This window comes from Dermochelys coriacea, chromosome 3, assembly GCF_009764565.3.
Source record: "Dermochelys coriacea isolate rDerCor1 chromosome 3, rDerCor1.pri.v4, whole genome shotgun sequence".
Lineage (NCBI taxonomy): Eukaryota > Metazoa > Chordata > Testudines > Dermochelyidae > Dermochelys > Dermochelys coriacea.
Genome location: NC_050070.1, coordinates 165,275,336 through 165,294,499, shown reverse-complemented (window position 1 = coordinate 165,294,499; position 19,164 = coordinate 165,275,336). Strand labels below are relative to the sequence as shown.

General features: G+C 38.1%; 1 protein-coding gene across 4 annotated transcripts in view; it reads right to left on the bottom strand.

The window, feature by feature from the left end:
- GPATCH2 (G-patch domain containing 2) overlaps positions 1-19,164 on the bottom strand; it is a 181,587-nt gene that overhangs the window by 128,633 nt on the left and 33,790 nt on the right. For 3 of the 4 annotated variants that reach the window (XR_006280242.1, XM_038396695.2, XM_043511747.1), the window contains exons 4-5: positions 18,697-18,876; positions 18,038-18,117 (exon numbers count right to left, since the gene is read on the bottom strand). Coding sequence is in view for 3 of the 4 variants with exons in the window: in XM_038396695.2 (XP_038252623.1) it covers positions 18,038-18,117; positions 18,697-18,876 (260 nt within the window). In the remaining variant the exon portion in view is untranslated. Of the gene's footprint in view, positions 1-15,185; positions 15,594-18,037; positions 18,118-18,696; positions 18,877-19,164 lie in introns of those variants that run through there. The other variant, XM_043511748.1, reaches the window with a different exon arrangement.

Here is a 19,164-nt window from a genome sequence, read left to right as displayed (position 1 = left end):
CACAAAAAGAAAAGGAGTACTTGTGGCACCTTAGAGACTAAAATTTATTTGAGCATAAGCTTTCGTGAGCTATAGCTCAATTCATAGGATGCATTCAATGGAAAATACAGTGGGGAGATTTATATACATAGAGAACATGAAACAATGGGTGTTGCCATACACACTGTAACCAGAGTGATCACTTAAGGTGAGCTATTACCAGCAGGAGAACGGGGGAGTGCGGAGGAACCTTTTGTAGTGATAATCAAGGTGGGCCATTTCCAGCAGTTGACTAGAACATCTGAGGAACCGTGGGGGGTGGGAGGGGGAGATAAATATGGGGAAATAGTTTTACTTTGTGTAATGACTCATCCATTCCCAGTCTCTATTCAAGCCTAAGTTAATTGTATCCAGTTTGCAAATTAAGTCCAATTCAGCAGTCTCTCGTTGGAGTCTGTTTTTGAACTTTTTTTTTGTTGAAGTATTGCCACATTTAGGTCTGTAATCGAGTGACCAGAGAGACTGAAGTGTTCTCCGACTGGTTTTTGAATGCTATATTTCTTGACGTCTGATTTGTGTCCATTTATTCTTTTACGTAGAGACTGTCCAGTTTGACCAATGTACATGGCAGAGGGGCATTGCTGGCATATGATGGCATATATCACATTGGTAGATGTGCAGGGGAACGAGCATCTGATAGCGTGGCTGATGTGATTAGGCCCTATGATGGTGTCCCCTGAATAGATCTGTGGACACAGTTGGCAACTGGTTTTGTTGTAAGGATAGGTTCCTGGGTTAGTGGTTCTGTTGTGCGGTGTGTGGTTGCTGGTGAGTATTTGCTTCAGGTTGGGGGGGCTGTCTGTAAGCAAGGATTGGCCTGTCTCCCAAGATCTGCGAGAGTGATGGGTCATCCTTCAGGATAGGTTGTAGATCCTTGATGATGTGTTGGAGAGGTTTTATTGGGGGCCCGAAGGTGATGGCTAGTGGCGTTCTGTTATTTTCTTTGTTGGGCCTGTCCTGTAGTAGGTGACAAAAAAAACTTCAAAAACAGACTCCAACGAGAGACTGCTGAATTGGAATTAATTTGCAAACTGGATATAATTAACTTAGGCTTGAATAGAGACTGGGAGTGGATGGGTCATTACACAAAGTAAAACTATTTCCCCATGTTTATCCCCCCCACCCCCACCATTCCTCAGACGTTCTTGTCAACTGCTGGAAATGGCCCACCTTGATTATACCTAGAAAAGGTTCTCCCTCCCCCCCACCTCTGCTCTCCTGCTGGTGATAGCTCACCTTAAGTGATCACTCTGCTTACAGTATATATGGTAACACCCATTGTTTCATGTTCTCTATGTATATAAATCTCCCCACTGTATTTTCCACTTAATGCATCCGATGAAGTGAACTGTAGCTTACGAAAGCTTATGTTCAAATAAATTTGTTAGTCTCTAAGGTGCCACAAGTACTCCTTTTCTTTTTGCAAGAAAAAAGCTATTGAAGTCCTTAAATCATGGTTCAAAGACTTCAAGGAGCAGAGAAGCCTCCCTCAAGTCAAACATGCCCCATGCTACAGAGGAAGGCGAAAAACCTCCAGGGCCTCTCCAATCTGCCCTGGAGGAAAATTCCTTCCCGACCCCAAATATGGCAATCAGCTAAACCCTGAGCATATGGGCAAGGTTCACCAGCCAGATACCCAGGAAAGAATTTTCTATAGTAACTCAGATCCCATCCATCTAATATCCCATCTCAGGGGATTTGGCCTATTTACCCTGAATATTTAAAGATCAATTACTTACCAAAATCCCATTATCCCATCATACCATCTCCTCCATAAACTTATCGAGTAGAATCTTAAAGCCAGATAGATCTTTTGCCCCCACTGCTTCCCTTGGAAGGCTATTCCAAAAATTCACTTCTCTGATGGTTAAAAACCTTCGTCTGATTTCAAGTCTAAACTTCCTGGTGGCCAGTTTATACCCATTTGTTCTTGTGTCCACATTGGTGCTGAGCTGAAATAATTCCTCTCCCTCTCCTGTATTTATCCCTCTGATATATTTATAGAGAGCAATCATATCTCCCCTCAACCTTCTTTTAGTTAGGCTAAACAAGCCAAGCTCCTTAAATCTCCTTTCATAAGACAAGTTTTCCATTCCTCGGATCATCCTAGTAGCCCTTCTCTGTACCTGCTCCAGTTTGAATTCATCCTTTTTAAACATGGGAGACCAGAACTGCACACAGTATTCCAGATGAGGTCTCACCAGTGCCTTGTATAACGGTACTAAAACCTCCTTATCCCTACTGGAAATGCCTCTCCTGATGCATCCCAAAACCGCATTAGCTTTTTTCACAGCCATATCACATTGGCAGCTCATAGTCATCCTATGATCAACCAGTACTCCAAGGTCCTTCTCCTCTTCTGTCACTTCTGATTGATGCGTCCCCAACTTATAACTAAAATTCTTGTTATTAATCCCTAAATGCATAACCTTACACTTCTCACTATTAAATTCCATCCTATTACTATTACTCCAGTTTACAAGGTCATCCAGATCCTCCTGTATAATATCCCGATCCTTCTCTGAATTGGCAATACCTCCCAGCTTTGTATCATCTGCAAACTTTATTAGCACACTCCCACTTTTTGTGCCAAGGTCAGTAATAAAAAGATTAAATAAGATTGGTCCCAAAACCGATCCCTGAGGAACTCCACTGGTAACCTCCCTCCAACCTGACAGTTCGCCTTTCAGTAGGACCCGTTGCAGTCTCCCCTTTAACCAATTCCTTATCCACCTTTTGATGTTCATATTGATCCCCATCTTCTCCAATTTAACTAATAATTCCCCATGTGGCACGGTATCAAACGCCTTACTGAAATCTAGGTAAATTAGATCCACTGCATTTCCTTTATCTAAAAAATCTGTTACTTTTTCAAAAAAGGAGATTAGGTTGGTTTGGCACGATCTACCTTTTGTAAAACCATGTTGTATTTTGTCCCATTTACCATTGACTTCAATGTCCTTAACTAATTTCTCCTTCAAAATTTTTTCCAGGACCTTGCATACTACAGATGTCAAACTAACTGGCCTGTAGTTACCTGGATCACTTTTTTTTTCCTTTCTTAAAAATAGGAACTATATTAGCAATTCTCCAATCATTCGGTACTATTCCTGAGTTTACAGATTCATTAAAAATTCTTGCTAATGGGCTTGCAATTTCAGGTGCCAATTTAATATTCTTGGATGAAGATTATCTGGGCCCCCCGATTTAGTCCCATTAAGCTGTTTCAGTTTCGCTTCTACCTCTGATATGGTAATATCTACCTCTATATCCTCCTTCCCATTTGTCATGCTACCATTATCCCCAAGATCCTCTTTAGCTTTATTAAAGACTGAGGCAAAGTATTTGTTTAGATATTGGGCCATGCCTAGATTATCTTTAACCTCCACTCCATCCTCAGTGTTAAGCTTCTTCCTTTTTAGTTTTCTTCTTATTTATATGGCTATAGAACCTTTTACAATTGGTTTTAGTTCCCTTTGCAAGGTCCAACTCTACTCGACTTTTAGCCCGTCTCACTTTATCCCTACATGTTCTGACTTCAATTAGGTAGCTTTCCTTGCTGATCCCTCCCATCTTCCACTCCCTGTATGCTTTCTGCTGCTTCTTAATCACCTCTCTAAGATGCTTGCTCATCCAGCTTGGTCTACATCTCCTTCCTATGAATTTTTTCCCCTTTCTTGGGATACAGGCTTCCGATAGCTTCTGCAGTTTTGATTTAAAGTAATCCCAGGCCTCCTCTACCTTTAGATCCATAAGTTCTTCAGTCCAATCCACTTCCCTAACTAATTTCCTTAATTTTTGAAAGTCAGCCCTTTTGAAATCAAAAACCCTAGTTGCAGATTTATTTTTGTTAATCCTTCCATTTAGTTTGAACTGAATTAGCTCATGATCACTTGAGCCAAGATTGTCCCCTACAACCATTTCTTCTATGAGGTCCTCGCTACTCACCAAAATTAAATCTAAAATGGCATCCCCTCTAGTCGGTTCAGCAACTACTTGATGAAGGAATCCATCAGCTATCGCATCTAGGAAAATCTGAGCCCTATTATTACTAGCACTGGTCCTCCAGTCTATATCTGGGAAGTTAAAGTCTCCCATGATCATGCAGTTTCCATTAGTATTTACTTTATTAAAGACATTAAAAAGGGCTTTATCCATATCCAAATTAGATCCCGGAGGTCTATAGCACACCCCAAGCACTATCGTAGTGCTTGTAAATGCTTGCAGGCTCAGTTAAGGATATTGACTGAATATCTGACCCTGAATACGTCATTTAGCTTTCTTTACGTCTGAATAACTAAAGTCCCACGTCCACAAAAAAATATCAAGGAGTTGTAGTAGAAGAGTATTTATCTCATTTTCATAACATAGCTTGCACTAAAAAAGTGACAAACTGACCACAGCATTTCAACTGTGGCCTCCTTTGCCCATTACATGCTACAGTACTAGATTAACTTGAATAAATTTACTCTATTTTCTGAACCCCTAGATAAGTCTCCAAATGACAAACTCTTAAATATTACACTCAAGGTTTAGTTTCATTCATCACCCTCAGAGCTGCCTGCTGCATAGTATTTTGTAGCATGTGTGTATTGCACAGAAATTAAAAACAGTGTATAATAAAAATATACACTATACTATACATGTACAAAAGCAAAAATATAAACTGATATCACTTTAAATCACAATCCAAATTATGAAACAGTAATTCCCAGTTTGGATATCATGGTAACACATCTAAGGCTCCTTTATATAAAAAGGACAGTTGAAACACATGATGTCTAATCAAATCAGGAAAAAAGTATCAATAGCTCAGCTGCTAGTACAGGTCTGGAAAACAAAAAAGAAGAGCACAGGAACACAATACTGTAATAAAATCCTTGGAATTCTACACAGTATTACGAGTATGGAAAGCACGCATTTCAACAGGTCTTGTCCTGGTTAGGCATTTTAGCCACTGGTGGCTATATACCAGTTCATAACCCCACAGCAGACAGACTAATACAGCAGAACCTCAGAGTTATGAATTGACCAATCAACCACACCTCATTTAGAACCAGAAGTACGCAATTAGGCAGCAGCAAACACACAAGCAAATCAGTACAGTACTTTAGTTAAATAAAGGGAAAGCAGCATTTTTCTTCTGCACAGTAAAGTTTCAAAGCTGTATTAAGTCAATGTTCAGTTGTAAACTTTTGAAAGAATAACGTTTTGTTCAAAGTTATGAATATTTTCAGAGTTACTAATATCCTCCATGCCCGAGGTGTTCGTAACTCTGAGGTTCTACTGTATCACTTTCAGCCATTATTTGTTCCATGCAGCTTATCACTGCTTGAAACCAGGGTAAACCTGCGCCAATCAAATCAGAGTTTATATTGGCTTTGCCTATACAGTTTTGTGGTTCGCCCCAGATAAAGTATACTGGTGGCTGGCCACTGATAACTAAGTCAAGAGAAATACTGAGTGTACATAATGCCAAAGTTGAAAGTGTGTTGTCCTTGGTTCATGCCCGAGATAAAAATGGATTAACAGAAAAGCTCCCACCATTCGTTTCTTTAGTGGATCAGAAATTTAACAGAGCACCAATACAAGGTAACTATGTAGCCATTTTACAGGGGTTGCCAGTTTTCCTCATAACTGAAGGGGAATTAAGAAAATATACAATATCACCAGACTCTTGGGAAACAGACTTGGGTTTTACAGACAAAGCCCAAGTGCCACTGAAATAGGTTAGCACTGCCAGAGATACTCCATAATACCAGTGGAGTGTGGACAATTGGCCAGGTGCGCCCAAGGGCCCTCCCCTTGCTACGATGTATCACATGGGGAAACAAACTTCCCATCAGCAACCGTAAGGACCATTAAAGTATGCTTCCCCCCAGACAAGCCCACTATAGGCCCAAAAAGAATGATTCAGTAACATATTTGCTCAGCCACTACAGCGTTGTATCTTTAACATTTCACAGGAACAAAACCAAAGCGCAATTAAGTTCTTTACCAAGGGCAAACAGGTCTATTTTACAGATGGGGAAACTTAAGACAGAGATCAAATGGACTTGCCACCATCATAAAAGAAGTCAATAGCAGTTTTTGGGAGAACTCAGATCTCCTAGTTCTTCGTCCCCATGCACTAAAGATTAAAGCACACTAGTTTTCTAAGTAAATTCCTCCAATTGGTTTTCAATTGAAAATTTAGCTCATGACTAATATGTTCTTGTTAACTTGTTCCACCCCTAACTGATCTTGAGCTTTCCTGATATTAGGTATCAAACAGGAAGACAGTGGGTTTTAGAGGCCATCAGAATAATGCTACCAACAACTTCAACTTTGGCTTTCTGCCTTTTAAGCATTTTAGGAAGTGCACTATTTGTAAGGTTTCTTTGCTTTAGCCAGCAAAAGAATAAATGAGTTCTTCTACAATGTCACATCCTTTCCAAAGGACAACACAGAAAATATGATCTGTATCTCCACATTCAGAGACAAAAGATTATTTTGAAGAGACAAATTTTACAAGATGCCGCTGCTAAGCAGTTATTTATAAGAATCTACTCAGAAAAGACAGATGGCAAAATTAAAAAGAAAAAAGCAAAAAGAAAAGAAGTTTTTATATTGAGTACTGTATGTCCAGAGATGAAGAGCTTGCATTAAGGTTTAATTTTCTGAAATCCAGCAAAACGCATGAAAAAACCACCATAAAGATATACTAACAGTCTCAGAACCAAAAGTTAGTGGCAAATTCCAGAAACCTGGAAAACACCTATGGGAGGAAGACAAACTATTTCTTTTTTACGTTAAATTGCAGAAATTGGGAAATAATCTTGTTTCTAATTCTAACATCAAAATCGGAAGTAACTAGTCTTCTCTTCACAGACATAAATATGATAGTAGTTTTAAAAATAGACTGAAGCTGTGCCACGAGAAAGATGCTCATTTAAGGGGAAAGAAAGATCAAACATTCAGTATACCCTGGTTTAGAAGTAAACTATAGAGTAATTGAGCTGTAGCTCATGAAAGCTTATGCTCAAATAAATGTTAGACTCTAAGGTGCCACAAGTACTCCTTTTCTTTTTATAGAGTAATTGTAAAAGTTCATGTGTGTGGCCAAGTTAAGATGAATTAAAAGGGAAAACTACTCAGCCTGACAGTTCACAGAGCTTGTCACCCTAAATAAATTTCTAAGATACGTTTTCAAAAATGTAATAAGCCCACCTGGAATTTCTGAGACTAGTCCTGGAAGCAACCACCTTACTGAAAAGTTATGCCCAGGGTTTAAATACAGCCGGAGCCGCCTGGAGCAGAACTCTGGTAAATATTTTCAAATCCCTTGGGACCTCTGGTGCATCTCTTTCCACCCCCTCTTCGGGGCTAAGGCCTGGAGCCTCGCAACCCCACACCTGACGCCTGGAGCCCCGAATGGGGAGGGCGTGGGGGGCTCTGGGAAATAATCGGAGAATTTAAGCCTTGTTATGCCCTTTTTGGTACTGTACTAGAAGAGATTTTAAACCAGTTTCCAACATGGCATTAATGTTAGGCTCACAGAAGAAAGTTATTGTTTAATATTTTAAATAGTAAATGATTTGATTAATTATTACTTTAACAGTTGAACTTTAACCAGAATGTCCAATATGTACTTCACCAGCTGTACAATATTGCTGATTTTAATAATTGGTATTATGCAGTTGTGCTTAGAAATATATTTTTTATCTTAATGAGTGATGCATGGAAAGGTCTGCCTGCAGTTGCATGGTAATATAGAGTTGTTATCTCTACAAAATAGCAACTAAGTGACATGTTAGTCAGACTTACTTTTTGTTAAGCACCAATTGCACTAGGTGTTTTACTGACATGTTTAAAGACACTGTCCACATCCTGAATTTACAATCTGGGTAGACACCACACAAAATACAAGAAAGAGGAAAAATGGAACATGGCATATACCAAGAAAAAGTAAAAAAGTATTTTTATGTAAACTTTATATATTATTCTTCCTTTGCTTTCTGGAATCACAATACATTCCCATGAGAAAGAGAAACCAGATTATGATTTCACTGTTGCAGACTTCAGTATACAAAATAACCTTAGAATACATAAGTGGTGGGGAAAATTAAAATTTGTAAGGATATTAAACACACAACTCCAAAGAACTCCACTTCCAAAAATTCTGGAATACCCAATATTATTGTATTTTATGACATTTTCATAGCCTCAGTTTTTTGATGTACAAAACCTCCTTGTAGTAACTCCCATTTAGAGATTTAGTATTCTCATTTTTTTACCTGGGTTTCATTATTCTCCTCCACCCCCTGCCAAAAAATGTAAGTTCTTTGTTTCAGATCTCGCATTTTCAATTAAACCAGACCCAACTTTTATGCAAACGAGTCAAATGTATATTGTTAATTTTTAATATCTGGTAGGGCAGTTTCCAAAATTTCATAAGTGAGCACTATTTCAATTTATTTAAGAGTTAGGTCTCTTTCTGGTTAAATGGACTGACTCAGAAACAGTAATGGTTTGTGGTGACCATGGAGGAAATTGAGTAGAAGAAAAAAAAAAGACATGTTCCATGCATCATTAAATGCCCTTTGGCTGTAAAGTCAACTGAGTAATCTGTTACTTTAACTACTTTTAACTTTATGATTTTTCACTGTATTTTGGAATTGATTTAAACAAAAATTAGTGTTTGTTAGCAAACTGAATTTGGTATCCGATTTTTGTGGCAACTGTTTGGCTCATGAATTATGACCTCAGGGAGCAGAGAAAGGGTAGAGTACTTCTTCTGCCTGTTTGCGGGATCACTGGCACAAAAAAGGCTATGGTCTCCCTCAGACAAGACCCCATACTGACTAGTAAAGGTCAAGGTGGGTGAAGAAAGCCAAGTAACTTAAGATGGAGAGGTTTTTTATTAACCTTTATCATATCTAAAATTCAAGTTACTTAGAGGACCGCCTCCAACATTTTAATCAGTAAAGTTATAATTGATACTTATTCTGAGATTGTACTTTAAACCAACCTGCTTACTATTTGTGTATCAGTTTGAGAACAATGGATCTATGGGATAACAAGGAACCATTATAATTAAAGTTAATTTTATGATGGGTCAACTAAGCTGTTTTTAACACAGGTTAGGAAAAAAGTCATTAACAGTATTCTATTGGGCTCTCATCATGACAGTCAGAAATGATACCCGAGTAGTAGCTCAGCTAGGTCAATGAAAGTGAAAGTTTTAAGGAAAATTCATTTCAGAATTTATTCATGGTGCATTTTATTTTGTGAAACATACTTCTGGTTTGAGAAAAATGGGTACAGTACTCTTAATCACAACACTTACTACTAGATCCTCTCTCTCAAAACCTTTTCTTCAGACTTACAATCCTCAATCTTTTTTGTTCTTTAAGTGAATTTTTTTAATACCCAATCAAAGGTTGTAAGGAAATATTCCTTTGGATAACAGACTCTGTTATAGCTCTATCACCATTTAACACAATTTTCAAGTTATTTTAACCAGAAACATATTTTTGAAAATGTCTAAAGAAATTTTATCAGTTCTTCAATTATAGAAACATTAGGAGCAGAAGCACTTAAGTTTGCTCTCATAAAAATTCTCACAGCAAACAATAAAATGTGCACAGATATTCCTGACCCAACCCCACATAGAAGAGTCCCTCAAAATCATGAAATGGCACGCAAGAGATATGGGCCTCTCCAAAGCTGAGCTGGAGGTTTCTTCTCTGAGTACACATCATCTCGAAGCTTCTGCTAAGATTTTCCTAAGAAACCTGTATCCTGCTTGGACCATATTTTAAAAAAAGAAAAGCAAAGAAACCAAAGGAAATTGAAGCAGAAGTGGTCTTCAACCAGACCTTGAGGAAACACACCTCTCAAATTTAACTTTCCTCATTTATTGTGTCTCCTAAACAATAAACACAAGACCAGATAAGAAATAATGATGTCACGGCTATATTCAAAAGAGCTTACACAGCACAGCAGGATTCAGCCAAAAACAGACAGACCAACAGCAGCATAGCAGCAATTCTGAGTGAGCTCAGAGCCTGAAATAGGCTTATCTTAGCATCAATTCCAGGACCAGAGACTAGGGATAGGTAGGAAGATATGGCAGAGCCCACAGGAAGTGCAGCTTGTATTGCTCAACTCTTTTTACAGCTTAGCTTAAATGCTGTCATTACCTAGATACCAGGCCAGAAAGAAAGCAGAGTTAGCAAGAGGCACAATCAATACTTAGAGAACTCAAAGCTCATCACGATTACTTCTTTTTTCAGGCAATAGGCTGTATCTGGAGCCAAGTGGAGTTTGGCAATAGCAAGGGCCAAGAACAGAAGCATCAATATTTTAACTTTCACACTCATTTCACTAGAAAACTTGTACAGAAAATGATTATATTAACACAATGAGCATCAAGATGAGCAAAAACATTTGAACCTCCCCCCCCCCCAAAACAGTAAGAACTATCAATTTCTAGTATCTTTAGTTCAGTACTTATTTTTTCTTTCATCAATTAAGCCTTTTACTGACATATCAGTAACAAACTAAAAATTAGACATCTGGTTGACTGAACAAAAAAAAAAAAATACCATTTTGATCCAGTGAAGGAAAACTGGATCCGCCTTTTACTATGATACCAAAATATGTAATTGAGTAAAGAGAAGCAGAATTTGGATTCACAATTCTAATAAATGTGAATCTCAGACTCATTACATCATTTTATTAAATACTGAAATATCTTTGGTAACTTGATGGGGATCCGAGAGATAGTACAATACGTGATGATATAGCTAGACATAGTACCCTGAAAACCTGTAGTATTAAAGAATTAATATTAATGACTTGGATAATGGAGTAAAGAGAGTGCTTATAACATTTGCAGATGACACGAAGTTGGGAGGGGTTGAAAGTACTTGAGTACAGGATTAGAATTCAAAAAAGACATTGATAAATTAGAGACTTAGTCCAAAATCAACAAGATGAAATTCAAAAAAAGACATGTGAAGTACTACACCGGACCCTCGCTAGAACGTGGGATTTGGGATCCATGCCAAGTACCGTGTTACAGCGGGGACTGCGTTAAAATGAAATTAGTGTATACAGTAAACATCCCATCCATAAAGTATAGAAAAGCTTAGAAAATAAACTCCTACTTGAAGAAAACAATAAATGAGAAAAACAAAGTATTGGTTTATTAGAGATTTAAAGTAGACATTACAATAAACTAGTCTAGTTTTTCTTTAAAAAGTCGGTAAGTTGCTTTTGCTTCTTGCTGCTGTGCCGCTTCTGCTTAGCAAACTGCAAAAAAGACTATGTAGCTGCATAATTTTTATAGGCTCAACATCTTGCATCTCAAACCATCTCAAAGCAGTCTCTAAGCTGGCTACTGTCACAGCTGATGTTGGAACAACGTCCACTTCATCTTCCTCCTCTTCTTCCACGGCGAAGGCCAATTCTTCAGCTTCTGGAATGTTGTTTGGTCTTACTTCCTGAAGAATTTGGTCATCCATTAGACTTTCAGGAACAGGACAAAATTCTTCTGCTTTATCATTGCCTCTTATCCAGGACACGATATGTTGTGGCAGAACAGTTACCCCGAGCCTGGACAGTTGCTAGCAAAGCTCCTGCATCCACTCCATGTCTGTTCTTCCAACTTCCTCCACTGTAAATCCCTTGAATTCCTCGTCAGACTGCGATCCATTTTCTTCATTTTCTTCCAAGAGCAGGTAGCCAAACAACTCTTTCAGTCCCACAATCCAATAGCAGTTTATCGTTTCAGCACGTAATAAATTCCAGGAATCGCTGCCAATGTAAAAAGTCTTTTATAGTCAACTTCTTCAGAAAATCGGTGACAGACAACTCACTTTCTATTATTTGTCATACCAAGTTCCATCGATAGTGCTGCTTAAAAATGGAGATAATACCTTGATCAAGGGGCTGGATTTTGGAAGTCATGTTTTTAGGTAAGTATTCAACCTGTACTTTACCATCACAGGTTCTGAGTCTTTCGGCCGGAGGATGCGCTAGACAGTTGTCTAGCGAATGAACGGCCTTTTCTTTTAAGCGTTTTGCCCGCAAATGCTTTCACACAAAAACAAATTCAGTGAAGAACCATTGTTCAAAAATCTCTCGTCATCCAGGAATTTTTGGAGTACAGAAACGGCAGGCAATTCACAATTATGTGATGAAAGCACTGAGGCATGCAAGACTTTCCAATGCACTTTTCAAGGTTTTAAGTTATGCTTGCCTGTTGCATTCACACAAAACAATAAAGTAAGGCGATCTTTTGCCTGTTTATATCCTTCTTTCTTACATTCATCAGTTCTGACCGCCAGGGTTTTATCGGGCAACATTTTAAAATAAATTCCTGTTTCGTCTTCATGGTAAACCTGTTCCTCTGAATAACCCTCTGTCTGTAAAATTTCCCTTAGCTTCGCAGGTATGATTGCGCGGCATCGGCGTCAGCAGAGCTTTTTTTCCTCACGAAACTGCAATCTGAGAGATTCCGTGTCTTTTCTGAAATCGCCATAGCCAAACCAAACCCGAATCGCCTTAAAATTGCTGAATTTGCCATTAAGTTCCTGGTCGAATTTTTCCACTTGTATGGCTATAAGCGGACCAGGATCGGAATGCCTTTCTGCTGTTCTTGTACAAACCACGCGTACACTGCAGAATCAAGGTCGGCAACATTTGTTAAACGGGCTTGTTTTCTTTGAAGGCCACGCTCTTCATCCAGGTTATGAATGTAAGTTCCAAGCTTGTCAGCATTCTTTAGCCATCCATGAAAGGTGGTCTTGTTAATGCCAATATTGTGGCTAATCTTTGCCTGAGTTTTGCCATTTCTAAGTCATTCGATAGCGTCCAATTTCTCCTGCACCGAGTAAGCCTTCCTTTTGCCCGACATTTTTCACATCTTTCTAAAGAAATACTGTACCTGTAATTTTTTATTACATTACATTTGTATGGCATTCTAGGCCTAGATCAATCGTCTTAGGGCTTGTCTACAGGACTGCGCAGGGTCGATCCAAGATATGCAACTTCAGCTACGTGAACAGCTGGCGAACTCCTGTTGACTACGCTTGCACTCCTCTTTCTCATGGAGTACTAGAGTCGACAGGAGAGAGCTCAGCAGTCAATTTATCTCTATACTTAAAAAAAATTGTACTCTACAGTACTTAAATTTGGGATCCATGGCCGTGACCGCGTAATATCCGAATTTGTGTTATTTCGACACACATTCTAGTGAGGGTCCAGAGTACACTTAGAAAGGAAAAATCAAATGTGCAACTACATAAAGGGAAGTAACTGGCTAGCACTGCTGAAAAGCATCTGGGGATTAGAGTGGATCACCAACTGAATATGAGTCTTTTACGACGCAATTGCCAAAAAAAACTAATGCCATTCTGGGATGTATTAACAGGATGTAAGACAGAGGAGGTAATTGTCCCGCTCAACTTGGCATTGTTGAGGTCTCAGCTAGAGTACTATATCCAATTCTATATGCCATACTTTAGGAAAGATGTGAATTGATTAGAGAGAATCCAGAAGAGGGCAACAAAAAAGATAAAAGATTTAGCAAACCTTACCTAAGAGGAAAGGTTAACAAAACTGGACATATTTAGTCCTGAGAAAAGAAAACTGAGGGGGACCTGTGAACAGTCTACAAATACGTTAACAGCTGTTATAAAGAGGATGGTGATCAATTATTCCCCATGTCCACTGAAGGTAGGCCAAGAAGTAATGGGCTTAATTTGTAGCAAGACAGCCTTAGAAAGTTAGGTTAGATATGAGAAAAAACTATCAGGGTAGTTAAATTCTGGAATAGGTTTCCAAGTGAGATTGTGGAATATCCATCACTGGAGGTTTTTAAGAACAGTTGGACAAACACTCGTCAGAGATGGTCGAGGTTTACTTGGTCCTGTCTCAGTATAGCTGACTGGACTTGATGACCTCTCAAGGTCCCTTCCAGCTCTACATTTCTATGATTCTATAGTTCTGCCCCTCAGGCTCACTGTATTTGAATTTCCTATAGCAAGAATGCTGTACATTGATATAATGGGCACATTAAAAAAATGTGATCAGAGTAAGATAAACCTAAGTATGCCAACTCCCACTGAACTCAGCGGATTTTCATGTAGTACACCTACTAAAAAGAATCTAATATCAAATGCTGATATGTAGCACGAGTTACAAAAAAATAGGCTTATGCCATTTTTACAGCTTTGGAATTAAAACATGCCTAGTACAAACATGAAGCACTTTAAGTAAAAGGTTTAGCGTACAGAAAAATTACACAGATATTTATAATAATTTAAAAAAGAACTGTTAAAAATGTTGAGGCTGCAAAGTAAAGCATTCAAATCATGAAATGCCAAATTTAAGGCTGTCTTCCAACCTTGTTGCTACCTCTTTGTGTTTACGTATTACAATATAGTAATTTAATTACATAAACTATTTTTCCATAGGACCCATGCCTTATTCAGTGTGCAGGTTGGACGATGCGTAGTGAATAGCAGCGGTTCAATGTTTATATTTATTCTCACTGTTCAATATATGTCTACCCACTAATGACAGAAACAGAGAGTCTGTTTAAAATTTGTTCAAATGTAAGAACAGGCCCTTTAAAAGGTATGTCTGAATATTTTTCTGACAGACAATCTGTGCGCCAAGTTGGGGATAATGTAAATTAAAAACCACCCAATTGATCCACAAATATCCCACCCCAGATTCTCGGCCCCCATGTCTTGTAACAGAAACAAGATGCTAAGGCGGCATTCAGTATTATAAGAAGGTGCTATCCCGAAAATACAAAATGTAATAGGCAATTATGACAGCTGGTGATCTTACATTTAACATGAATTTTGTTTCCTTAATAGAGGACGATCATGAAACAAAATATTGCAGTAATTAAAAAAATTGCACTTCCACAGCAGCTCAGAAATGTTTTCAGGATTTCATTAACTACCATGATCTTGATTCTACAACAGAATTTCTGCCAGTAGACCCATGCATCTATGTAGAGCCCCATTGTCTTGAGCTCTGCAAAGATACAAGGGTTCATCCGCATTGAACTTATTGCAGGATTGGAGCCTACGTGTACAATGTATATGTACTTTGACTAAATATAATCCTTATAATGTGTGTGTTATATACTGGCATACCTCATTGTAGAATTTTCCCCTCTTCTTCTTTTCAAGTCTGTATCACTGCTCTTGAGCAGACATCACAGATTCATCTCCGTTAAAAATGAAAGAATTAGGTCACCATTACATTCTGTTCAATGGGTTCAGTCTGCAGTATTCTTCTTTGTTCAGGATATTAATCCTTTCTAAAAGCATTCTAGCTCTTCAGTGTAACAATCCAACAGCAGTAATTACTTCTTGTTCTGAGTTATCAGATGTCACAGGTATTAAATTTTTTTTTTCTTTTTGTCACTGGATTAGTATATCTAAAAGATTTTCTTTGAAAATCACTCATTAATAACACTCTGAAAACAATCTTGTGTGTTCTCACATGAAGAACCAAAATTTCCAAGTTGGATGTGATGGGTGTGCCTGCAAAAATAACCGGATGCCCAGGATGCATGCAGATCAAGAAACTGTTCAAGCTAACAGCTAGCTGTACATTTGCCTGATACATACTTTCCCCCCCTACACGTGAAGCTTTGCAGGGTATTTTACCCTCCTTTGAAACTGTCTCTGGGAACATACCACACAGTCAGACTATAAGGTAACAATACATTTACCATTTAGTGATAATTCAGTTATCTTTCTTTAATGAATTAGCGAGCAGATCGAGGGACGTGATCGTTCCCCTCTATTCGACACTGGTGAGGCCTCATCTGGAGTACTGTGTCCAGTTTTGGGCCCCACACTACAGGAAGGATGTGGATAAATTGGAAAGAGTACAGCGAAGGGCAACAAAAATGATTAGGGGTCTAGAGCACATGACTTATGAGGAGAGGCTGAGGGAGCTGGGATTGTTTAGTCTGCAGAAGAGAAGAATGAGGGGGGATTTGATAGCTGCTTTCAACTACCTGAAAGGGGGTTTCAAAGAGGATGGCTCTAGACTGTTCTCAATGGTAGCAGATGACAGAACGAGGAGTAATGGTCTCAAGTTGCAATGGGGGAGGTTTAGATTGGATATTAGGAAAAACTTTTTCACTAAGAGGGTGGTGAAACACTGGAATGCGTTACCTAGGGAGGTGGTAGAATCTCCTTCCTTAGAGGTTTTTAAGGTCAGGCTTGACAAAGCCCTGGCTGGGATGATTTAACTGGGACTTGGTCCTGCTTTGAGCAGGGGGTTGGACTAGATGACCTTCTGGGGTCCCTTCCAACCCTGATATTCTATGATTCTATGATTCTATGAATAGCAGGCAGTTGTTATACAGGAAACTACTTTATTATTAATACACATGAGGTTTTCTTGAAAAGGAGATGGGTGCTTATAACAATCCAGAACTTGTAGCAGAAAGCAACACATCTCTTGTTATATATACACATATGCAGTATATTCCCATCAACTGAAATTTAATCAGCTTTTTACTATTTAGAGGGGAAAGGCAGTTTTTAAGGTGGTTAAGCTATGTATCATCAATACCATGAAGCTAACCTATCAGTTGTAATAGCTCCTATAAAATACCAGAGCGAGATTGCAATAAGACTAGAAAATGGGCTACATATCCCAGATACGCTCAAGTAAGCAGTGAACCAAAAATAAATATAGGTAGATCTGAAACCAAGAACTAGATAGCATTCATCTAATTCATAACTACTAAAGGTAGAATTCATAGGCCAAGGTTTTAAAGTGTCTAATTCAGCTCTGAATGGCAATTATTGGACAAAGATTTCAATTACAAAATTTCCCTTCTTCCAAAAGGGTTAAATTTCCAGTACTGCTTTTCTATGCTCTGCATATGTAATACCTTTTACAGTCTTCATCATCACATTATTCTAATGAAGCAAATTAACAGTGTTCTCTGATAAAGATGTTAGAGGATGAGGCTGAAGGCCCTGGAATTTATCATTCTAGGATATGATTACTACCAGAGAGAACCCTCAAGTTATTGTATTGAAATGAACTCTCCCTTTGCCTCTCAACTCCCATTCTGATAAAGCATTACAGCTCACTTCTGTGAGTCCTTTTTTTAAACATTATTTTAAAAGCTGTCCCTCCTTTTTCTTTCACTCTCCCTCTAAAAAGAGTTTTCAAACCCATATAGTTTTATTTGAAAAAAGCAGAATTGGGAGTGGAGTGGGAGAGGCAATAACAACTGGTTTTTCTCTCTTCTTTATCAATGTCATTGTTCCTACAACTGAGGGGACCTTTAATAACAATATTTGTTCTTAGAGGCTCTGGGGATTTTGTGATGTGCACATATGAGTATTAGATCACTAACTTAAGTTTAACATATGGCCTTAAAAAAACAAAAAAAAAAGATACGAAGTTGAAGGTGAAAGAGATGAGAATTCTCCACAGAAAAAAGAACAGTACATTAATCCTATGTGCCACATACATTTAGTATCAGGTGTCTTTGAGTAACTTGTCAGTTTTGATGCTCCTTTACAAAAAGGCAAGTTAAAAAGTAAAAATAATCTCTCTCTACAATGTGATTTGCTTTAGATAAATATCCCTTCCTTCACATACATCTGCCATATACTGAAACGTGCATTTTTCTTTGACTTTTTTTCCCCCTACAGTTCATAAGGTAAAGCATTAAGGAACAGTCTTCTAATTAACACTTTGTTTGGATCATTCCATTATAATACCAGTGTTGGAAGGAGAAGAATTAAAAACAAACATAAAAGTGTTAGAAGAACTAGTTTATAGTAGAGTCTTTCCATTCCAATTTGCTCACTGTAAACGAATGAATCATTTCAGCTATATACAAATGTTAGGATATCAATGAAAGAGGAATATGCATTTGGTTTTTGTTTTGTTTGTTATAACAACGGAAAAAACTGTTCAAATTGATTTGAATGAAAAAAAGCACACCTACCAATGCAGCTGGGTTTCCTGAAACCTTTTTGATATTCCTTGCTGGCATTCCATGAAGATGACTAAATCTACTCTGGAAACCTACAAGCAAGCATTAGAACTCAGTTTAAAAAATATTTTATATTACAGACAATCACATTCCTCAAGTTACAGTAGGAGATGGGAACCAAAAGGAATACAAAACATTTTCTTTCAATAACAAAGAATATTTTAATTTGTTGTTAATTTTAATTGTACTAATTTTAAAACCTGAGCTGATGTTGCAGCGCCCTCACTGCTATTTTTAGCAACCTACCTAGATCACGTATGTCTATACAAGCTGCAAACTACAATTTGCACCTGACTACAATGTAGATGTTCCCCCCCAAAAAATGAAGTCATGGCAATCAATGGGACTCCTTGTGGGAGTACAGGTTTGCAAGGTAAGGGCCTAAGAAAAAAGAATCAATCTCATACCTTCTGAAATTTGCAATCACTGGCAAATTTATCTCTCATTCCCAGTCTTAGCACTGCTCTAAAAGTTTTTTTGAAAATTCTCAAGCTGATGAAACTCCAAGATCAAGACCAACCACAACACACTTTACATATCAGATGCAGGCCACAGACATCTTTCCATTGAACCCAAGCTACTATATTATTCTGTCTTTGAGTGTTACTAACCTCTCTTCCCTGAATGGGACATAAGAGGGAAAGCACCAGTTAAGATACTTTCAAAGACTGGATCAGGCAATTCTTTCTCCAATTCCGTTGAGTCTTGTTCCCACCAGTGACCGACCCCAGTGATTCCACACGCACCGCCAGATTCATTTTCATGAAACCAGTCACTCTGCTCATCATCACCTGTGTAAATATAATAACCACCCCCGCCCCCAAATACAGGTTTATTATCCAGAGAAACCACGCTTGTAATCACAATCTTTTTTTTTTTTTGCTTTATAGTTGTACTACAATTATTTGTATATAGCAACTCTGCTTGGAAAATACATTTTAATAGCATAACAAGTAATGCCATCAATAAAAACACACAAAATGTAATGTTTTAGAACCAATTTAGAAATGTGAAAAACAATAATAAACTGATTAATCCTTTGGCGATAACTGCAGGGAAATCCATTTAAATTACTGCAC